Raw genomic sequence first — 24,636 nt, forward strand, 5'->3', positions numbered from 1 at the left:
CATGAATTAAACATACACGCATCCATACATGCAGCTTGCCTTGCACGATGACAGCAAACAAGCACCTTTACATTTGCCCAATGGTCCTCACTGAAGGAGAGAGAGACACACGTCACTCTCCCACATTGTGATCGCTGGGTCTAGTTCCGGGAGGGTGAATACGGAATGAACAAGACACATTAGGGGTCTAAAGGTCTGCCACGGCTGGGACTTCTCAACATGGAAGTGTTGGTGTCAGCAATACAATGTGTAAGGTGAACCACTACATATATTGCTGTGAATAAATCGAATTTTTCCTTGACAGTAGGTCCTGACCGAATCTAAGGGGCGAAGGGTGCAAGGGAATGTGCATGATATTGATGCTGGCAAGAAGTGATCTCAAACCAGCTCAAGGTCACCCTTGCAATAGCTCCCATAACATCTGACATTTATGTTCACTTGATCTGTATTATTTATTTGTTTTTTTATTGCCTAAAAATGCCAGATGCTACTGGAAGACAATTTGAAGGACCTCGGATGTTGTAAAGTACATAAAATGCAATGCCCATTTTACATCAATATTATAAAAAATGCAATCACACATTTATGGGAAATGACAGTGACTCCTACCTTCTAACACTCCTGGTCAATGAGAGTTGTGTCTAATCCTGGACTGATTAAATTGATTTTTTCTTCCTCCTTAAAATCGGAGAAGATGTCGAATCTAAGAGACATTTGGGACGCTCCTGCCAGAGTTTTGATTTGGGTACTTAACCCCTTCGACGCTCATGACGAGCTGGGCTCGTCATGAGGTAGCCTCCTCGCACGCTCATGACGAGCCCAGCTCGTCATGTAAAGTGCACTTTACGGATTCTCAGCGTACGGGCGGAATTCCGCCCGCACGCATGCGGTTAAAGGGAATATTTCTCAATCTTGTTTTAATTGCACCCTCCACACTCAAACTTTAGCTAAAAGTCGGCATGGAAGAACGTCACCAGTCTCCATACCAATAGGTAAAAAAAATAGAGGAGCTGAACAATGCAGTGGTGTCCACGTAAGATATACCCACCCAGCGTAACGGGAACATGTTCCTCCATTGTAATCCAATATAAACTATTTGTGACTTTAGTAAAGTAATTGCATATTGTTAAATACTGAATAAACGTTGTATTTCCTTTCTTTACAGACACACTTTTCCAGCAGAAGTTTGAGATACAAATGTATGAGTTGTCCCTTATGGAGTATCTTTGGGGTGTCCTGCCAGAGTGTCCATTGACATCTGATTTTCCAAGGGCATCATTGTGCAATGTGCCCCCTCAGCAGGTAGCTCGAAGGGATGGCATAGCTGCCTCCTTATGTCTACAGAACTCTTTTCTTCCTACCAAAGTGCTCCTGATGGGGAGTTTGGGTCTGCCCTTGGTGTACTATGATGTCTACTATTATTTCGACTCGGATTTGAGGGGTAGTGTATAGTCCGCCTGCAGGGTAAGTTCCTTCACTGGACACAAAATCAACAGAAGCCCTAGTGTCAAGGAGACCCAAATATGGCCCGGCTCACCTGGAACTAAAAGTGGACAGGAAAGAAAGACTACTTGCTTGACATCAATTGGATGGGGGTGCCATCCTCACTGATTCTGGCTACCTCAAAACTACCACTCCCCTGGGCCCTACATACTGTTCATGTGAAAAATCATATAGTCACACAATCAGAAACTCTGCAAAACCTTCCCTTGCTGCACTATATTATGGAGGCCTTGACTGCTGTTATGGTTAGAGTACCCACTAAAGATTTGCTTATAACGTTGGCGCCCTTTGATAAATAAGCACGAAATAGCAAACCTGGCTAATATTTGGCATGTCAGTGCAGGTCCATCGCGTGTACGGATGGGGGGCATGTTTTAAAACCCGCTTGTTCCATTTGAGCTTCCATAGGAAAATTCTCTCTCGGTTACAGTGTAGGAAAGTGCCTATTTTGACATGGTTTGCGCCCACTTTTTGCCTGATATATGATGTGATATCGAATTGAAAGTGCACTGTGTTCCTGCTAACCACGCTCCCAGTGCCAGGTCTCTTTCCTAAAAATGTACAACGATTGGCACAACTTCCGTAACCCCTGTAAGCCCCTAGTAAATGGCACCCCTGGTACCCTAGGGCATTGGTTCTGCGGTGGGTCACCTTAGGTTGATACACCAATTGTGCCACCCCAGAGTCCCCTCACCAAGACCATGCAAACGGCCTTTGCAGGCTGTGTGTCTTAGTGCAGAGAAAACAGAAGAGTCGACACAGCCCTGTATGCCATTTCCCTATACACAGCATGAGGTATATATAAGTCACCCTTACTGCTGGCCTTAAAGCCCTAGGGCAAGGTGCACTATATCCCATGTGTGGGCATATCTGCATGAGTAGAAATGATTCATTCTACAATGTCAAGTGCACTGGGAAGTCATAGAAAGTGCAAGGGCTGGATACTTGTCTTTACGAGTTTCCTCGCTCCCTGGTGGCTTCACTGTACCCTAAGATGTTTAGTACCAAACATCTCGTTTTAATACATACTCACTGATTACAATGTTGGATTTATTAATATATGCACATAGAAGACCCTTTACAGGGCCTCCTGAAAACCTACCAAACACTGGCATGGTCTCTCTAGAGTCTTTTGTTATGAAAATAAACAGTGTATTTATTTATAACAGTCTCTGACTAGTCTTAGCTAGCCTGCCACCACCAAACATGTTTCTGACCTCATGGGATGAGAGCCAGCGCTCTTAGAGGGCAGGAATAAAGCCTGCTGTGGGCGGATGTGCTTCACACCTCCTCCAGGCTGGAATGGCATTCCAAGGCAGAAAGCTTCAAAAGTGATGCCACCTTTGAAATACGACCCAGGCACCTCAGATAGTGGAGGATGCCAACCTCACTGTCCTGCTCCACATTTTGCAGGAGGACAGGTGGGAAAATTAGTTAAATTTGGAGGTAGGTCCTCAATTCAGTCAGCACTATCCCTAAGGTGGGGCAGGTGATGTGGAGCCCACTTTTCTTTTCCCTCCACCTTGGTTTGACAGGGAATTAGCCAATTAGGGGCACAGTAGTGGCCCTTCATACAGGAAGTGGTCACTTAGAGGGTGCAGACACCCTTCAGGTAGGTACTCCATTGGCTATTACCTACCACCCCTCTTAACAAATCGACCCTGAACTTTAGATTTGATAGACATGGAGAAGAAAAGGACAAAAATGAGCTGCTCACTTGAGAACTGAAGCCCTGCTGCAGAAAATTGGCATCAAACCCTGCTTGCTGCCTTAAGGACTCAACAATCGTGGTGTGCTGTCTCGTCCTGCAACTGTGAGGCCTTCAAGAATCGCAGAGCTCCTCCAGCCTTTGACAAATTGCCAAAGAACTCCCTTGAAGCAGAGGTACTACCCCCCCCCCAGTCACTAGGCTCCGAACCCACTGAATCCGGTTTTCTGACTTGCTGCTCTCCACCAAAAGTGGTACACCAGTCCCAGAGGATCACATCTATCTCCCCTCCGATTGTGTAGACACCAGGACCAGAATCTACCGGAGCTGTGCCGCACAAATACTCGGGGTACCAGACCCACTGCAGCATTCACCGAGCTGAAGAGTCCAATCCAGACTCCAGCTGCCCAAGGCTAAGCAACACATCGAGGGACATTGAAACCTGTGATACCTACTTTGTGAGTGTTCTAGCAGTCCAGGAACCGCCTCTCCAAGCTGCCTGCTCCTGAACGCGAGGACAACTTGATGTGCCAAGCCTAGCTGACCTATCAGTTCTGCACCCAGCCCGCCTTGCCTGGGTTCCGACAAACTAGCTGTACTCCTGTGGTCCTTAGGCCATTGCGACCTGCTCCCTTTTGTGGGACCCCCCGGACATACCTTTAGGTCCCCTTGCGTAGTGTGTTTTCAAGTGGCCTCATTCTTTGTAGCGCTCCATCTACCAATGATGTCAGAACCCTGCCCCTGGCCCAATCTGGGACGCTCCAGAGAATCTGCAGGTGTAAAATTAGGCCTGGCCTTGCGACTTATCTAAATCCTGAAGGTGAACCTTGAGCTCTAACTTCGTGATTGTATCTGCATTTTTCTATTTTCTACCATTGACTTTAATGGTGCGTAATTGCGCACAAAAGTGATTTATTGTGCAAACTTAAAAAATTCATATCTTAAGAAGTACTTACTTTAGAATTAAGTTCTGGGTCTGAAAAATTACATAAAATTCGAACATTTTTGTAAATTGGTATTGGATATATTCTTGAGTGTGTATGTAATTTTTTGCCTCTGTGAGGACAACAAATGCTTAGCACTACCCTCTGATAAGTGCACACCCACACTGCCACAAATAGAGCGTTAGAATTATCTACTTTAGCCTCTGTAAATCAGTCTGGGTTCCGTGTACTTTGTTTTAGTGCACTATATAGAAAGCCACCTTCCTACACACAGGAGAACCAGCTAGAGCGGAATACTACCAAACTTGGCACTATGATACAACTTTCCTCAGCAGTGTGGCTTTTCATATTAGTTCTAAATCCATTCACTAGTGTTTGAGAAATTAGTGTTACAATAAGGTGTTGACAGGCTTTGAAGATTATAGAGCTATCTAGACAAGGAAGGAGGATCTGTGGATAACAAAAGACATACCATTGGATGAGGGAGCTTTTTTCCCCATCCATTGTGGAGTCGTGGATCCGCAGCTGCAAGCCTGCATGCTCTGGCTGGCAATACCAAGCCTGGCGCACTGTGCACTGTGTTGGGAAAATACAAAAATTGGACATAACAGAGTTGAGTGAGCCCCACATGCCAATAAAGGGTCCCCACCTGCATCAAAATGAATTAAAAAAACTAAATGGAAATACAGAATTTGCAGATGGAGCCACTCATCCCGACATTTAAAGAAAAAAAAATATTTGCTGCAACTCAGCTTCTCACGAACAACTGGCCATGTGCAGCGCCAGGTTGCAGCCATAAAAGGTTAGGCACAGGGCCTGGACGTTGGTCAGTCCTTATGGCCAACTCCCCTTCACGCAGCCAAAGGCCATGTGCAGTGAGGGCTTGTTTTTCATGGAGTGGGTGGGTGGCGTTTATAGACGTTTGATGCAGCATTTATTGATATCATTTTATTGCAGTTTTAGCATCCATAGTGTACATTTTGCATGCAGTCAGAAACAAACAGCCATTTTAAAGACAATATTCCAAGTTTACATCACATAGGTAATGTGATATCCAAATTTAACATAACCTCTATTAGACCTTCTAGGCCTCATAACTGTCTGATCATAGGACTAGTGAGCTGGCCTCTGTAACTTCTCACTTTTTTGCGAGATCTAATTTTAAACTGTTTAAAACAACCAACAAATTGGTACTGGCGTTCATACACATCGCCTCCCTCCCCAGTCCCACTACGCCCCCTCACCCCTGCACCCTCATGAATCGAACAGTGCCTCATTTTGTGTATATTCTTAAATCTCTCTGTTACTGGATGAATTCTTGATCTGCCGCCAACAGCTCGCCCCTGTGGCCACCATTGAGTACCATCTTTCATATTTGCCGTCTTTCTTTCTGATGTAAAGCCTGGGCAGCGCATGCGCTGCTCTGCGAGGCATGCTGTATTCAGGAAGGGACTTGAAGCTCCACCTATTCTCCGCCCACATTTTTCATTGGCTTGCGTCATTTCCACTGTAAACTGTGGCTGTTCATTGGTCAAAAGGCTTAGTAGTCCCTCTTGAGTGACGCCTTGTCTCATTTTGTAACCTCCCATGCCGACACCCGCTGTTATGTGTGTTGTTGCTCAATAGGCTTTAATTACAGCCTCCGAGGACTATTTTCTCAATAGCTTTGGCATGCCTGCTATTGCAGGCAGGACACACTCTCTTCTAACGCTGTTTACATTTTTTATAGCACACATTTGCAATGCAATAGGTCTCGCATTTGCTAGAGTTTAAGCTTTTGGCATTGTAAATACACATGTTATGTTTTATTTTTCTGTTTTAAAAACAACACATAAATAAAAGGCATTGCAATTTACAATGCCAATTGCTCAAACCTTCATAAATGCGAGACCTTTTGCATTGCAAATGCTTGTTAGTATTAAGCCTTCTCTCTTGCCCCATCTACATACATCTCGTGTCCAGCACTCCATTGAGGGTGCTCCATTCACCTTCCATTGTATGGCGATACATCTCTTGGCCCAGGCGAGGGCCAAATCCAGAAACCAGTTTAGGTCTATGGAACAGCCCTAGGAGGCAGACTTCTAGGATACAGACATTTCTATCCAAGACAGTATTCAATGTTTCGACTATTCCATCCCAGAAAAGGGCAAGAGGCTCACAGCTCCAAACCATGTGCGAAAAGAGTGCATCTCAAACATACCACCTTGGGTGCACCATGTTGGCCCATCCCTGTACAAGATTAAGGCATTTAGGTGTTAACTATGTAGTGCAGAGGTGATTAAACTGGGTGTATTTTAGCCATGCATTTGTGGATACTTTCTGGGTGTTCTCCAAACACTTTTGCCCCTTCTTTGGAAGTTCCCTTTTATTGTACGATTCCTATTTCTTTTTAGACATGTGCATGTCATGTTTAGTAATGTGTTCTAATGCTTAGGAGACTAATCTACCCCTACTCCCATGGTAAACAAAAGATGCAGGATTTCATATGAGAAGGACTCCATGGCTGCCTTCTTCACCATACGTTTATGTTTACCATACATAACAAATTGTTCAGGCGGTAACCCCAGTTACTCCTCTATCTCATTCATTGTTAAAAAGTGACCTTCCTGGAAACAATCCCCTATTGCTAATGTACTCATTCTTCCCATTTTAGAAAACAATCCACAGATTCCTGAGTGCAAATTTGAATCATTTCTTGAAGGGTGTAAAGGGGGCATAAGTGGGGGTGTCCCTAGTTTTGAAAGCACACCTCCGCCAGCATCTGATTGCCTCCCATCAACCCTGGCATTTGTGCATATAGTCAGTCGCAGCTGCTATCGGACCCCTGGTGGTGTGGGCGGGGGGAGGGGAGGGGCGAAGAATCAAAATAAAAAATAAAAAAAACACTTACCGGGAACGACCGCCTCTCCTGCGTCCTACATCGTCGTCCTGCAGACTCCCAGCCACCAGCAGCAGGAAGCACCCGGCACACAGGCTCCCCTGAGCCAAGCTCAACACTGCAATGCAGCGTTGTGATTCGTCTGATCGTTGTGCATCGGCGCTCAGAATGGAACAGGGAGCCTGTGCATGTTCCTGACCAGGTTGTGTAATGCAGCCTGGTAGGAACATGCAAAGTATTCATGAACTGTTTGGTCGGCCCAAGAGGGCCCCGGCCGAGAGCCACTGATCGCTATAGGAAAAATAACTTAATAATTACGATAGTTATTATGTTATTTTTCCTTTTGTTTAGTGGGGCGATGTTCCTCCACCTAAACAGAGGGGCCGCCATTGAATATAGTGCTTTGCATCTGAACAGTATGGGGAGGATGTCCGTAAGATAATTTGTACTAATGGTTGCAGCTCTTTCAGTGAGATTTCTGTCCTTCAGCAATCTGGATAACCATTGCATCTGGGAAGCAAAGGTAATACACATCATAATCGGGGCCCTCAACCCACCTTCCATTATAGGAGCTTTGAGGATAGCTAAGTTACCTCTGTGTCATCCCTCTCCACATAAAACATCCCTTAGTATAGCACCTCACTCTGTCAACCAGCTGGGTCTTATTCAAATCAACAAATTAATGAAAGAATACAAAAGCTTGGGCAGTATGGTCATCTTTGATATCGCTATCTGCTCCAATAAGGAAATCTGTAAAATTTTCCAAAACTCAACGTATTGCTGCTCCCAGATTACCACCCATTAAGTTCACTTCTGAATGGTATGCTCTCACTCCCAAGTACCGTTTGAGTACTCCACTTTATGTTCCATTCTATTGATGCATCATGTTCTACCATCATATTAGGGTCAAATGGGAACGCGCATGTCTTCATCCAGTTAGTAGGGAGACCCGAGAGCCTCCCAAATTCTTCCACTAGGGACAAAATCCAACTCAACTCATCTGATCATCTCTAAAAAAGAACAGCATGTCAGTTACATGTAGGGGGATGAATTGTACACCGTCTCTCAATGGTATCCCCCTTTCTCCATGCTCATTTGTTGGAAGCTGACTCTCTAAATTGTGCACTAAAATGTAGTGCACTATGCAGAGAGTCCAGTGGGTCCACAATTGGCGTACAAAGTCCAAAGTAGATCATACTAATGCTCTCTTTTGTGGTAGTGTGGGTGAGTAGTAAGTCTTATCAGAGGGTAGTGCTAAGCATTTGTTGTACTCACAGAGGCAATAAATGAGACACACACTCACAGAATAAATCCGAGATCAATTTAGAAAAATAACGTCTTTTTACATATATTTTCAAGCGAAGAACTATGTTCAGAGGTAAGTACTGTATTTCTTAGGAATTTTCAAAGATAAGAAAATAGTTCAATGTCATGCGCAATTATGCATCATGCATTCCTATGGGAGGACAAAGCATGTAGGTAAAGCACACGCACAAACAGTTGTAGGGGTTCACCTTCCAGGTTTGGGGTAGCGGGAAGCCAAGGTCCAATGTTCTAACAATAGTTTGTTGGGTGAGTCCCGAATTCCACCAGGAGCAGAGAGTTGGTGGAGTTGGTAGTTGTTGCGCTACAGGGAAGGGGGGCCCTCTAAAGATGGGCTGCAGAGGGGAACTTGTGGACAAGTACGAGAGCACACAAATAGGGGTTAGGGTCACAAAGGCCTCTGGAACAGGGGAGCACAGCCGGTTCGTCTCTAACTAGTCCGGGTGTAGTGAGTGCACGTAGGATAGCTGGCGTAGGTGCGTAAAGGTGCTTTTTGCGATCAGGGGCCAAATGCTGGCAGGGGCAAATTCAGGACCGCTGGTCCACCCTCGAGGTGGGTCTCAGTGGTCTTGATGTTTTTTGGCGGCTTCTGGGTTCTGGTACAGTTGGAATCCCAACTGGACTCTTCGAGGTCTTAGATGCAGGGTGTCCGGTAGCCAGGGACTGGTACTGCACAGCTCTGGTTGGTCCTGGTGCCTCCAAACTCATTGGGGAGATAGATTTGACCTTCCAGAGCACACGTACCTCTTCCTGGTCAGTTGCTGAGCCTGTAGGGCTGGGAATCGGCAAGTCAATGGAACGGACTCTGCGGTTTTGGTGCCTGCTGTGAGCAGAGGAGTAGCTCCTCTATTCCAAGGGAGTACTTGGGCAGTTTGTAAAGGCTGGTAGTCCTCTGGGTTTCCTAGAGGCCACACAGCAGCAGGACAATTCAGTTACCCGCGATTGTCGAGTCTTGAAACAGCAGACAGAGGTTTGCACTAAAACTCTGCGGCAGGCACTCAGTTCTGGAGTTCAGCAGCTCTTCTTTGTGCTCCTCATCTTTAGGTCCGTCAAATCTGAATTTCTGGGTCCGGGGGTGCCACCTTAATACTCAATGTAGGAGCATTAAGGAGAGTACCAAGTAGTAGCCAATGAGTTACCTACCTTTAGGGTGACTACACCTTTTGTATGACCATTTCCTGTGGGAAGTGGGCATAACCCTGACCCTAATAGGCTAATTCCCTCCAACACAAGATAGAGTATTCTAAAAAGTGGTGTCCACATCATCTGCCCCACCTTAGGGGTGGTGATGGCTAGGTGTGGGCACACCTCCTATTCTAACTAATTTCACCTGCCCTGCACCAAAAAATGAGGACCGGACAGGGGCTTGGCATCTTCCACTAGCTGGAGAGGCCTGGGTCGCATTTCAAAGGCTGCATGGCCTTTGAAGCTTCCCGCCCTGGGAAGCAGTTCCTACTTGGACTAGGTGTGAACACCTCCCCTCGCAGCAGGCTTTTTTCCCCGGCCTCGGAGAGCAAAGGCTCTCACTGCAGAAGGCCAGAAGCATGCCTAATGGTGGCAGGCTGCTTTATACTAGTGAGTCAACACACTAGTAGTCGCTAGGTTTTCAGGGGGCACCTCTAAGTTGCCCACTTTGTGCATTGATTAATAAATCCAGCACTGGCATCAGTGTGGGTTTATTAAGATGGGGTATTTGGTATCAAACACCTTGGGATACAATGAAGCCATCATGTAGCCGTGGAACTCACAATGATGAGTGTCCAACCTACTCTCTCTATATGTGTACTATTTATTATATGGGAGCTAGTGTTTTATTAAATAACATTACCACATACTCAATCTGATTTTGACGATTGCTTCTCTTCTGTTATAATAACATTCAATTCTTTTTTCCTTTCCTTCTTTTTTTCCACATGTGTATTTTATATTATTGTTTTTGTCTTAGTAGACAGAAAGACTAATACAATCAATTATTTTGTATTAGTTTCAGGGAATACTTGCATGTCCACAATGACTGAATTGCATCAGGAGCCTGAAGAGGAATTTATCGGGTAAGTACAGAACTTCTTTAGATTAAATCTCTCGTTCTTTCATCAATCCAGGAAGGAAATTTTGAACTTTTTAATTCTGTAGTTTACCAGTGCTTGTTGAAAGCTGTTCGTAGTTGAGCTCCAGATACAATGTATTTAGACCCGACGAGTGTCAAACAGGAACAAGCAAGTTCCAGTCAAGTACACAACCGGATCTGAGCGTGCACACTCCTAGCTGGAAAAACGTCTATACACATTAGAGAGAGTGCTCGAAATGAAGACGCCAATACCGGAAGTCTTTGAACCCAAAACGCTGTGCTGCCGGAGAGACACTAACCGGCGGCCTGCAACAAACTACCCTGACTAATTTTCCGACAGAGGACTTAGGAAGGCTCCTGCCTCATGATGTTCTTATAAGGTGAAATGTGCATTTCTCTAGCAGTGTGCGCCGCACATTCCAGTTAGAAATTAGAATCCCTAAGAAGAAAAACTAGTGCGCTGTCAGGAGGTTGTGCTGGTAGACGTCTTAAGTTTCCAATGCTGCCAGCTCAGTCTCCATTCATTGTTTCTTGGTTTCTTTTGTTGTTTGGCAGGAATTCTCCTAAGGATCCCGACAGACAGCGCAGTGAAAAATTGCATCTGGGGGCATACATTCAAGCCATAGTCTTATCACTATCATGTAGCTTACCAGTAACCAGCTCAAATTTGCCCACCTTGTTCACTGCCAAGGAGGTGACCTCAAAGGGCAACACCAAATGAATCCATAATAATATGGATGTCATTCCCTTGACGTTCCATGCTAGCAGGGCATATTTGTAGGAGCCATCTTATACTGTCAAAGCTTCTGCTCTGACTCACCCCCATTCAGAGTTGATAATGGCTGCTAAAGCAAGTGGGTTGACAGCACCAGTGTGGTAACCAAACTTGTGCACCCCTTTGACGACAGCAAGCTGTACTTTCTACTTTTTTCTTTCCCTAATAAAACTGTTACATTCTACAACTCCCCATCCCCAGGACCAGTGGCAAACCGCCACCCATCCATACAAACCACATCTTGGAATGTGTGCATCTCACTGCTCTTCAAAGCTAGAGCTGAAAGAGTTTGGGAGTCATCTGAAACCTGTTGTATCATATGCTCTGCTTCCTGCCTGCTCACCTTATTTAAAATTCTCATCTTAACCAATCAGCATCAGAAGTGTTACGCCATATATGTGTAACATTTGAAGTAAGAGTTTACCTCTGTTGTCTGCATGAAGGACACATTCCCAAATCCACCCGCCAGTCTCCGCCCCTCCCCGAGGCCTCTGAATTCATTACCATATGACTAACCCATCTTGCATAGTCCTAGCTCATGACACTTTGGGCCAGATCAGATGTAGGAAGCCAAATTGCGATCGCACATGCTGAAATTCAGAGAATACCAGCATTTGCATTCGCAATTTGGCTGTGAGCAATGTAGGTAGGCAAATACCTGCACGCAAAATAAGGAATCGCTACAATTGTGATTCCTTATTTTGTGCAAGCAATTTGCGATTCCCTAAATGCTATGCTGGTAGGCATCGCAAATTGCAATTTTGCCTTAAGGAATCGCAAAATACCACCAACTTAAAGTTGGTGGTATTTTGGGATTTAATTTTTAAAAAGCACTTTTGGCTTTTTACAAGTTCCATGTGGCGCACATACATGCCCTAAGGGGTGCAACAGGGTGTCCTTTTGCAAACCCTTACAACCTTGAAATTGCGCCCGCAATTTGCGAGTGCCTCTTGGTTACTCGCAAATTGCGGGCACAAATCCTATTAATTCCTATGGGCCTCTTGTCCTATTGAAATGAATGGGATGTTATTCCTTGATTACAAATCTCAATTTGTGATTCGCAATTAAGGAATATTAAGGAATCGCAAATATTTTTGCGATTCCTACCTACATTCAATTTTGTGAGTCCTTAATAGCAATTCGGTAAAAATCGCTATTAATGACTCGCTAAATTGAATTCACCTACATCTGGCCCTAAATCTATAAATCATCTGCTGATCTGGAGAAAATTACCTGAGGGTCTTCCTCTTGTCACATTGGAATATTTGTTTCTATGTCGTCCACTGATGCCTCAGGGATCATATATATCACAATTCCAGGATGTGTCCAGGGCGCTCAAGGCCACAGCTGCTGAAATGCTGCCATCCTGCCCTTATTTGCCTGCGCTTTGGGAGGTTTCTTAGTTCTCCTGTGATTCCGGGGTACGGGGGTCCTCTTCCACTTGGGGCAGTGCAATTTGATCTCAGCTCCTCCCCCACTTCCACTCTGTATGTTCCTAGCCAGTCCCCTGCAACTGCAGGATCCATGAAGAAAGTTGTTTTTCCTTCTAACATGGGTTTCAGTCTCACCTGGTATAGGAGCATGTATTGGATTCCCTCTTTCCTGAGGACTCTTTATACATCCAAAAAGTATGCCCTATTACATTGTACAGTGAGTGTGTAGTCCAGATATGTCCAATTTTGAGTTCTCCACTGCATAGTTGACATCCTGTCTGGCTTTCTGACGAAAACAATTGTGGTCCTTTTACTGGAGGTGTCAAGAATTCACATATTGAACATAGAATTAGTGATGCAACAGATGTTGTGCCCATGGTTGATTAAATGGGTAAAGAGATTCCTAAAAAACAAGCTGAGGATTTTGAAAATTGCAACGGGAGCAATAATTTAAGAATCAGAGGGATTCTGGTAGGAGCTGAGGAGTCTGATGTGGTTTCCTTTTTCAAAGTGAATATTGGGCAAAATTGTTGATACAATGGATGGCCCTGCTTTTGCTGTGTGTGCACTAGGCTTTCATCATTAAATGTTTCTCTAGGCTTAAGGGCATTAAAGTTATTTATTAAAGTACTTATAACAGATAAACAATTAAATCAAGCGCTCTTTTCTGACCCAAAATCTTCCACGATGTTGCAAGACCACAGTGAATAGAAGGAAGGAGTTTCTAGAAATGCATCCAACACTAAGTGCCATATGTATCAAGCTAATTATCATTTGCAAAGGCCGAAATTCTGCGAATTTCGGCCTTTGCGAATGCTAATTAGATAAATGGTATGTATCAAACATGTTTGATGCAAAATAAGGAATTGCAAAATTTGCTATTCCTTATTTTGCGATTGCACTTAAGGAATCGCAAATTTTGCGATTCCTTAAATGCAATGTATCAAACAAAAAATATTCAAAAATTGCCATTAAGGATTCGCAAATTACCACCAACTCCTAGTTGGTGGTAAGTTGCGAATTCTTTTCAAAAAGCTTTTTTACAAAAAAACAAAGGTGCCATATGACGCCCATACATGCCCTTAGGGCATACATGTGCGCCATATGCCCCCAAAGGTCTTTTTCAGGGGTGCAGCAGGGTGTTCTTGAGACACCCCTGCACCCTTGAAAAAATTCCTAATTTGCGATTAGCAAATTGCTAATCGCAAATTGCACTTTCATTCCTATGGGCCTCCTGGCCCATGGAAATGAATGGGTAATTTGCGATTAGCAATTTGCTAATCGCAAATTAGGAATGCTAAGGAATCGCTATTGAAAAGCGATTTTGTACATACATACCGTTTTGCGAATTCCAAATAGCGATTCCTTAAAATTCGCTATTTGGAATTCGCTAAACGGTAGTATGATACATATGGCCCTCAGATTCTTGAACGCTAGATATGGTTTAAGTAATTCATGTTAATTCAAGGTCACCTTCAGGGAGAAGTCTACCACCTTCAAAATACTAGATCAATTATGATAATTTATCTAACTTCATAAAGAAGAAGCAATGGATGTTGGAAAACATTGCTGTATGGATTTGCTTTGTTTAATAAGCACAGTATTTGCCTATTCTAAACATTTTCATGTTTTTCTTTGTTTTGCGATTAGATATATCATGTATTTGACATAGTGATATTGTTTTATTATATTTCCATCTCACAGGTCTCTTGTCTATCATAAAGATGTAGATAGATGTTCTATGTATAACTTACAGCTGATTTCTTATTAGGTGTACCCTGTGTTCCCAGAATCATCATTGTCTCATCCTGTTATGTATTCCATGCTGTTCCACGCTTGTGCTATCCTTGTTATTCTCTCTCCTTTTTCTTTCTTTGCCTATTTATTATTCCGGGTATCTTGGATTCTTGGTTAATCATCGGTTCAGGAATTCCATCACTCCTCTTATCCATTGCCTTTCTATATTTACATTTTACTACCATGGTTAAAGTAATTTCCACTTTTTAACATTCTTTAGTTTTCATCCTCTGGCCGATTTTTTATACCCCTCATTTTCTTGTTTCTCTCATCTTTTTTCTTAACTTTCTTCTCTAGGCCTTACAGCATCTTTATTCTGATTTGGCTTTAAATCATGGGACCTATTTTATTTTAACCATTGTTCATAAGAATGTAGCACTTTCAGCTGTTACTCGTTATATATATTTATTTCCCTGTGTGTATCATGAATTGTTTTCATGCAATTTCTTGGAATGTTGAGGGATTACGTAACCCTGTAAAGAAACAGAGAGTTCTCACTCAAATGTCTAGGTTAAAATGTCAAATTGCTCTTCTGCAAGAAAACCATTTCAAAGAAAAAGATGTCAATTCTCAGAAAAAAAGCTAGTAAGTCATGTCTTTTACTCCCTGGCTGTGAAAAATAATAAGCATTGCCAATGCAAATAGGTCTTCCTTACGAATGATGGCGCCTTTTGTATCATTGATGCATTTAGGCACTCAATAAGTCATGATGCATGCACTCTGTCACTTTTCACTCCTTTCATACATCCTTTCATCCAATGACTCTTTCCTGCATTCAGCATCTGACACAAGCAAAATAAAACACATACAAACTCAGCAACATACGCACGATACATTAAAAGAATAGAAAAAACAAAGCATGCTGCCATGTAAACACAGTGGGAATATGCTTGTAATAACAAAACTAAACATAACAGCAGGTGTCTTTCTTAAGGTGGTGTTGTAAAATATGTATCACTATTTTAAAGTTCCAGCATGCCAGCTACATTTAGAACCAATGTGGTGGCCATCTTGGGATGGCAAAACAATGATACACTATGGACAATAGCATTCTGTAATAGTCTCCTGGTTTAGAGGAGGTGGCCACCTGGGATGCAGCTCACTATAGATGAAATGAGCTGCAAGAAATTGACCTGTTAACCCCACCTAGAGTGCTGTAGTGTTTACTCTTAAACATTACATTTTAAGAAGGAGGATCAAATAAATGAAAGGAGGACTATAAAAGGAGAAAATAAAAAACTTAATGAACTGGCTAATCAGCCCTGACACTGAAGCACATTCATTTTCAGGTGGATGTACATATATGTTTAGAAATGCTGTCATTCACAGGGCAAGAGAACCAATGACTAATATGAACTGATCCCCATGCAGATAGCTGTCATGGATGGATGCAGAGTGCAATTGACACTCAGGCAGACCAGTGACAGAATAAAACAGACCCAATGGCCCTCTATGTATCCACCTATATTATATTTACTTAGCAGGAAGTTTGTATTATTTAATCTTTTTTTTATTACAAGACAGCTGTGAAGAGATTATAGCATCAATTATTACAGTGCTAATGTTCTACCCCTAAGGTTTGTCAGAGGCGGTGCTCAACACCAAAATGCTTCCCTATAAAGGTAATCTGTGGCATTTTGTGTAACACAATACCTACATGTAGGTTTTAATACAGGGAAATAATAAACCATCCTTACAAGCATATTGACTTTAACATCTGTTTTTCACAATTATTGTCAGGCCTTCTGTGTTTATCATAATTTTTCACACAAAAAGTATCAGACCTATGGCATTAGAAATATATCTCTAGTGTGTCAATCAGGCCTCTTGCTGTTAGCTTTTCACCATGGCCAACTGAGGCCTCCTGCACAGAGATTACGCTTTCCCACAAGGCAACCATGAGGAATACAGTCATAAAATGACATAGTATAAAGAATCACAGTAGGCAAAGCAAAATACTATTTTCCCTAAGAGAGCCTAACAAAGATTCTTCCCTCTATACCCACAGTTTGTCAGAGGGGGTAACCAGCACCAAAACCCATGCCTACTATGATAACCTGTGAGATTCTATGTTGCAAAATACATATCAGTAGGCATTAATACAGAGTAACAACAATTCACCATTAAATGCCTATATCAATCAATCAATCAATCAGCATTTGTATAGTGCAGCGTTACCACCCGTAGGGGTATATGGGCGCTGAAGGTGTTGTGTCTCTGTCAAAGAGCCAGGTCTTGAGCTTCTTCCTGAAGTCCTGAAGTTCCTGAAGTCCGCTGTTTGGAGGTAGAGGGGCAAGGCGTTCTATGTCTTGGTGGCGATGTAGGAGAAGGAGCTGCCCCCCCCGTGGCTGCGACGGATGCAAGGTGTGTGTGCGAGGGCCAGAGAGGAGAGGCACAGGTATCTTGTAGGTAGATGGCAGCTCAGTTGCTGGTTTATGTAGGAAGGTACTTGATTGTGTAGGGCTTTATAGACAAGGGTGAGGATCTTGAACTAGCATCTTTTCTAGATGGGGAGCCAGTGGAGGTTTCTGAGGTGGAGGGCGGGTGTCGGTCCGTTTGGGGAGGTCCAGAATGAATCTGGCTGCAGCATTCTGTGTGGTCTGGAGTCATCGGAGGTGCTGGGTGGAGATGCCAGCATAGAGAGTGTTGCCGTAGTCAATGCGGCTGTCAACGAGGGCCTGAGTGACGGTCTTTCTGGTGTTGACTGGGGTCCATCTGAAGATTCTACCGAGCATGTAGAGAGTGTGGAAGCAGGAGGAGGCGACTACATTGACTTGCCGTTACATGGTCAGGTCACTGTCGATGATGATCCCTAGGTTACATGCATGGTCTGTTGGTGTGGGTCTGAGTTCTGCTGGCTACCAGCTTTGGTCCCAAACGGCGGTGTTGTTTCTGAAGATCAGTACTTCCTTCCTGTCGGAGTTGAGTTTGAGGCAGTTGTCTCTCATACAGTTGGCTACATTGGTCATGGCATTTCAGAAGTTGGTTTTGGCCTTGGAGGGGTCCTCAGGGAGCGAGAGGATTATTTGAGTGTTGTCTGCATAGGAGATTATGTTGAGGCTGTGGAATCTGACGATGTATGTGTTGTAAGTCGTAATGATGACTCTGGATACAGGAAGGTGGCAAGTAAGTAGTTTAATGCAGCAATGCAGAAGTAACATGACCGTCACCCATCTGGCCAAGCACTAACTGCCACAGAGTGGAACTAGCAGTAGCGTCATGGGTAGAATTACATAAACAATCTAGAAGGTTGATAAAAGGGAAGGCAAGGAAGAGAGCAAGTAGGGAACAAGCTATGTACAACACATCTCCCCTCCTTGGACAATAAAAGAAAAGAACAAAAATACGAAACAATTGAACAGAAAAGCTCTCAATGGACATAGTCATTTAGGTACGCAAGTGGATGGCGAGAGCGAGGACTCCTTAGGCTCACACTAGAATGAGAAGTCTGAGCAGGAACAGAAACAGGGATGGAAACCCCAACACCATCATTACACAAAGATGAAGAAGCATCACCACTACCCACCTCCCCCCGTACAGCAGGCAGACAAGACAAACCTGAATCTCCCTGAGTGGGTAACATGTAACCATTACAACCTTCGTCAGAAAAACAGGAAGAATACTCTGGAGGGTGTGGCCCACCTTTTTGGTAAAGTGCTACTCTCCTGTAATTCCACTTTGCACCGTTGTCAAGGAGTACAAAATGAGGAAACGCTTTCCTAACACGAAAAGGACCTCTAAATTTTGAAAGACCTTTGGCACACCGACCAGGTTTGACCTTGACAAGATCCCCTTCGGAGATCGGCAAAGGAAGCACATTGGATGAGGAGAATTGTTTACCATTCTCTCTTAACCAGGCAGGAGTCAGTCTCGAAACAGGAGAACGACCGCGCATCAACTCAAAAGGAGATCTTTCTCCCTGCTTATGAGGAGTTGAGCGATATGCCCAGACTAATTCTTGAACACACTCGTCCGAAAAGCATCCACTCGCAACATACATCTGGATCACTCCCTTCACCAGCCGATTCACTCTCTCACACAGGCCATTACTCTCAGGGTTGTAAAGGCAAGTGCGGTGATGAGAGATGCCACACTCACGCACAAAATTAGACATTTTGATGGACGTTAATTGGGTGCCGTTATCACATGCACATTTCTCACGACGCAACGTGAGTCCAGCATCAACAACCCTTCTGTAAGACATTGTTATGTTCCTCCAAGGTGTCCCCAAAGACAAGAATGTCATCTTGGAAGAAAATTACTTTGTCTAACCCTTTGAACACTTCGGTAACCATTCGCTGAAACACACTAGCAGCGGAAATAAGACCAAACGGCAACCTAGTGAATTGAAAAGTTCCTTCACTTGTAATGAAAGCCGTAAGATGTTTAGAACCATCATCCAAGCGAATCTGATGATATGCATGTTTAAGGTCTAATTTGCTGAAAAACCTTGCTCCCTTGAGTGTGGGAACTAATTCACCAATATTTGGTAATGGAAAAATATCGGCCACCACACATTTATTCAAAGAGCGTAGGTCTACACAGAACCTAATTTTATTGTCAGGTTTCTGTGAAATAACCACAGGGGAAACCCATGGAGAAGCTTCAACTGGCTCTATGATGCCACCCTGAAGCATCACGTAAAGCAAAAGGAACTCTCCTGGCTTTGTGCTGTACAGGAATACTGCCCTCTTTTAACAGTATTCTGTGAGAGTAGCCTTGCAGTTCGCCCAATTCATCCCTGAAGACAAGATTGTGGTTGGCAAGAATGTCATCAATGGAACAATCATCAATAACTAAGACAGGTTCATCAGCTCTAGGATTAACAATAATATGTAAATCATATTGGTGGGAACGTCCTAATATAGCGGGACCATCTACAGACACATAAATCTTACCCCAGGTAGATCTGTTTTTAAAAACAATTTTCCCTTCGAAGAAACCCAGAAGGTCAATTTTTTCACCCTGGTAACCAGAAGGAAAAATGTCACACGCATCTAAACTCTTGTCTCCCCATACTTCCTTCAGCATGGACGAAGGAATGATAGTCCATTTGGAACCTGTGTCAACCATTAAACTGACACATTTGTCATCAATCCCAAAATTAGCTTTAGGAATACGTTCTCTCTTTTCAACACAAGAACATACAGCATCGCATAAAACTAGAATCTTGTTAACATCTCGTTTTAGGTCACCATATTCACTTACAACAGTAACCCTCGGGTTGGATCTGTTTTTGCACATTTTCGCAAAGTGACCCATCTTACCACAACGTAGACACTCCTTATTGTTAGCAAAACAGAATTTTGCATCGGACATATGTGAATAACTCCCACATCTAGAACACATCTTAGTCTGGGATCTGTTAACAGGTTGTAACTGGGGTCTATTGAAAGATTGTTGAGATATATTTTTCTTCTGCAAAACATAGCCCTTCTTTCTTACAATAGCAACAGCAGCTGCTTCATCATCGCTGATGTCACTATTGACAATTTTATGAGATATTTCGGCAATTTTAGAATCTGTACTACTCTTTTGCAGTTCTTTTATGCATTTTTCACTCTCCTCAACAACTTTAGCTAACTCAATTGCCACTTTAAGTGTAGGGTTTTTGGCAGCCCATAAGCGTTCTTGAATTTTTCTATTATTAGCTTGTACAATTAATTGATCCCTAATGTGTTCATCAGCCATTTGCCCAAAGTTACATTTGACTGATAGCTCACGTAGGCGAGCCACAAAGTCATCAATGCTTTCCCCTTCAAGCTGTTTGTTCTTGTAAAATCTGTAACGTTGAAGAACTAGATTTTCTTCTTTCCCAAATCTATTCTCCAGTCTTGCAATAGCTTCTTTAAACTCATCCAAAGGTTGAGATGTAGAAGACAGTACTTGTGGCAAATATTTAAAAAGACGTTGTCCTTCTTTTCCTAAAGTGGTCATCAAAAGCGCTTTTTATCTTTTCGGTGAAAAATCTTCTCCATCTAGGGCCTCAATATAATTATTAAACATTATAATCCAGTCTTCCCAGGCAGTGGAAGGATTGCCGGGTTCGCTTAAAAATTGTGGAGGAAGGGCGACATTAATTGATTGTGCCATAATAACACACTTTTTGTAGTGTTACTACTGTTGTTATGTCTTCGAATGATTGGATTGATTAAGGAAAAGAGGTAAATGCTAAAGTGCTAGTATGCTTAGTTATTTAAAGGTTGGAACTGAAGCAATAACACTGATGAAAGACCATACCACAAAGTCATGCAAGTAGATGTTATGCTCTCAAATATATCTTTAGAACAAGCGCTATAACTTTGAACAGAATATATGCTTACTTGGTAGAAAAGCTTTCGAATTGTTATTCGAGTAATGTAATCTGTAATCTGGAAATCACCATTGAAGAGTTAACGAACCACCAACACTCTTTATTTTCTTTAGCGTCTGACTGCCGACAACGAAGAGGAATTGTATTCAAAATGGCCGCCAGCGTCATGCGTCACAGAGGTCACGCTGTTAACCTCACGTCAATGACGCATAGCATTTAGCTCCTGACGATAATTAGATGATGTATAACACTCCTCGCGTCCTCCTTGTAGTCAAGGAAACCAATCGCTCTGCTTGCGCTGCTACGATGTCACGCGGTGAACACGCTGTCAGTTACACGCGATTAGTAGATGATGTCATCAACCAACCTCAAGTGGGGAGGAGAAGCGGAGAAATGTGAAATATTCCAATTTCACTCGATGTTTCTTAACGCTGCTCGAAGTCCATAGCATAGGAGGACTCTCTGATCAAGACGCTGTTCTTCGTGGATTCGTTGGGGGACGGATCTCTGTTCTTTCAAAATGCTTCCTTTTGCTGCAAACACGAAATGGCCAGATACTCCCATCAACAAGTCGCCAAATGTTGTAAGTCGTAATGATGACTCTGGATACAGGAAGGTGGCAAGTAAGTAGTTTAATGCAGCAATGCAGAAGTAACATGACCGTCACCCATCTGGCCAAGCACTAACTGCCACAGAGTGGAACTAGCAGTAGCGTCATGGGTAGAATTACATAAACAATCTAGAAGGTTGATAAAAGGGAAGGCAAGGAAGAGAGCAAGTAGGGAACAAGCTATGTACAACAGTATGCAAGGGGGGTCATGTTGGTGTTGAACAGGGTGGAGCTGATGGAAGATCCCCGGCGTACACCGCTTATGATGCCCTTGAGTTTGGAGGTGAAGGGGGGCAGTTGGATGCTCTCTATGCGTCCCGTGAGGAAAGAGGCGCTCAAACTGAGCGACTTTTGCTGAATGTCGATGCTGTGGAGTCTGTTGATGAGGGTTTGGAGGGAGACAGTGTTGAATACAGCAGATAGGTTGAGGGAGGATCAAGGCAACTCTCTCCCCACGGTTGAGGAGGATTCTGATGTCATCTGTGTCTGCGATCAGCGTAGTCTCAGTGCTGTGGTTGCCACAGAACTCTGATTGTGAGGCGTCGCAGAGGTGGTTCTGTTCCAGGAAATTCGTGAGTTGTAGGTTGATGGCTTTCTCAAGTACTTTGGCTGGGTAGGAGAGCAGGTAGGTCGGTCAATCATTTTTGAGGTCACTGGGGTTGGTGGATGGTTTCTTTAGTAGGGGTCTGACCTCTGCATTTTTCCATTTGACTGGGAAAGTATCTGTGGAGATGGAGGTGTTGATGCTTGTGCGCACCATGCTGATAGGGTTGGTTACGAGGTTGAACAGATGGTGGGGGTAGGGGTATGGAGCTGTTCTGGAATGTATTGAAGACATGATGGCCCTGGTGGTCTGTGTGGTGAGCGGAGGTGGTGGTCGTGCACTGTTGTGCGCTGGATGAGGTTGTTGAGTTTGAGATCGGTGTGTTGGGGGTCAAAATTGTTGTAGATTGTGGCAATCTTGCAGTGGTAGTAGTCCAAGAGGGTGTAGCAGAGCTTTTGGGAGGGGTGGATGGTGTTCTTTGTGGCTCTCGGGTTGGAGACTTCCTTGACTATTTTGAAGAGTTCCTTCATGTGGTGGACCACAGTGTCAATGTGGGTTGTGATGACTACTTTCTTGGCGTGTTTGATGTGCTGGTGATAGTTGTTGAGGGCTGCTTTGTGAGTGTCTCTGTCGAAGGGGTTCTTTGTGGCGCTCCATAGTTTCTCAAGTTGGTGGCTGTTGCTGTTGGTGATTCTGAGCTCTGGGGTGTACCAGCTGGCTTGTTTTGTGGTTTTGTTGGTTTTTGCTGGTTTCAGCAGGGCAACTCTGTCGGCACATTTGGTGATCCACGGGGAGAGGTTCTGGATGACCAGTTCAAGGACCGATGGGGCTTCTGGTAAGTTGGTGGTGCTGCTGGGAGCCTTTGTCCACTATTTCTTGGTTAATTCGCTGCAGCTGCGGTGGGGCTTGGAGATGAAGTGTTGAGCGTCTGAGACTGTGAACGTAACAATAGCGTGGTCAGTCCAGATGAGTTCTGTGACTTGCCTGAATTTGATTCCATTGCTGGAGGTGAAGGTGGAGTCAAGCGTGTGTCCAGCCTTTTGCGTTAGTTAAGTGACAAGTTGGATGAGGGCAATGTTGTGCAGGTTTTCCAGGATGGCAGTGGAGTTGGCGTCGTTAGGGTTGCCAACGTGTAAATTGAGGTCACCTACAAGGACGTAGTGGTTGGAGTCGTTGGCAAGGGGGGCGCTGAAGTTAGATATGGCATTGCAGAAGGCTGGTTGGAGTCCTGGGGGTCTGTAGATAAGGATGCCTCTTAATGTAGTCTTGGCGTCAGTCTGTAGTTGGAAGTTGAGGTGTTACATGAGAGGCGTTGGGTCCTCGTTGGTGATGGTACATCTGATGGTATCTTTGAAGATGGAGGCGATGCCCCAGCCATACTTGTTGGTGTGGTCTCAGTGTAGCATCTTGTGGGTGATGCGGTGGCGATGTCGGGGTTCGAGGAGGGGTTGAGACAGGTTTCAGTGATGAAGAGGGGAGAAGGAAGTGATGATGTCGCAGGTCTCTGTGGCGTGTTTGCAGAAGGATCAGACATTGAGCAGAATGCATTGGAGTAGTTCTGTGTTATTCATGGTCCTGAGTGTGGAAGCGGGGAGGAGTCCAGAGCCAAATGGCGGTCCTATCGACTTTAACACATGCTTAGCACAGTCAATATATCAGGTATAGTGACTTTATTGTATTTTTTCATTATATACAATCAGGTCTATAACCTTTATCATTGGCTTGACACCATTACCGACAAAAATCTACTTTGTTAAGCCTTCCCACAAGGCAACCATCAAGTGTGTCATACTAATATACAAATATGTACAAAATACAGCTGTAAAAACAATACAAAATCCCAACTGATAGGGTATAAGACCATAGTGTAAATTGTCTATCTTCCTGGTTTTCTCGGGTGAGACGCTTACACCAAAACCTTCACCTCATACAGTAATCTGCGAGGTTCCATGTAACAAAATACAAAATACCTGTCTACACAAACAGTATAATAACCACTCTTGAATGCCTATTGCATTTAACAAAAGCTTTTCTCAATAAGTAAGACCTACTTGATTTGTGATAACTTTTCATTTTTAAGTTCAAGTTCAAGTTCAGGAATTTGTATAGCGCACTACTCACCCAGAGGGTCTCAAGGCACTTGTGGGAGGGTGGGTGCTTTACTTATCGAATAGCCAGATTTTTAGCTGTTTCCTGAAGGAGAGGTGGTTCTGTGTAAGGCGGAGGTGAGTGGGGAGAGAATTCCAGGTTTTGGCCGCTAGGTAGGAGAAGGATCTTCCCCCCATGGTGGCTCTATGGATTCACGGAATTGCGGCGAGGGCTTGATTGGACGATCGTAGTTGGCGGGTGGGAGTGTAGAAGGATAGTCGTGTGTTGAGGCATTCGGGTCCAAGGTCGTAGAGGGCTTTGTGTGCATGGGTGAGGAGACGGAACGTTATTCTTTTGTTGACGGGGAGCCAGTGGAGGTCTTTCAGGTGGCCGGAAATGTGAGCATGGCGGGGGATGTCTAGGATGATTCTGGCTGAGGCGTTTTGGATGCGTTGGAGTTTCTTCTGTAGTTTGGCTGTGGTCCCGGCGTAAAGGGTATTTCCGTAGTCCAGTTGGCTTGTGACCAGTGCGTGGGTGACTGTCTTTCTTGTTTCGGTGGGGATCCAACGGAAGATTTTTTTGAGCATGCGTAGGATGTTGAAGCATGAAGATGAGACGGCGTTGACTTGTCTGGTCATCGAGAGGGAGGAGT

The 24,636-nt window shown here is 44.0% G+C and overlaps 1 protein-coding gene across 5 annotated transcripts in view; it reads left to right on the top strand.

Moving 5' to 3' along the window:
* The window catches only part of LOC144824416 (uncharacterized), a 552,506-nt gene that overhangs the window by 1,886 nt on the left and 525,984 nt on the right, over nucleotides 1–24,636 (top strand). For all 5 annotated transcript variants that reach the window (XR_013608938.1, XR_013608939.1, XR_013608937.1 and 2 more), the window contains exon 2: nucleotides 10,341–10,407. Coding sequence is in view for 2 of the 5 variants with exons in the window: in XM_078683524.1 (XP_078539650.1) it covers nucleotides 10,341–10,407 (67 nt within the window). In the remaining 3 variants the exon portion in view is untranslated. The remainder of the gene's footprint in view (nucleotides 1–10,340; nucleotides 10,408–24,636) is intronic.

The sequence above is a fragment of the Lissotriton helveticus genome, chromosome 3_1, assembly GCF_964261635.1.
Source record: "Lissotriton helveticus chromosome 3_1, aLisHel1.1, whole genome shotgun sequence".
Lineage (NCBI taxonomy): Eukaryota > Metazoa > Chordata > Amphibia > Caudata > Salamandridae > Lissotriton > Lissotriton helveticus.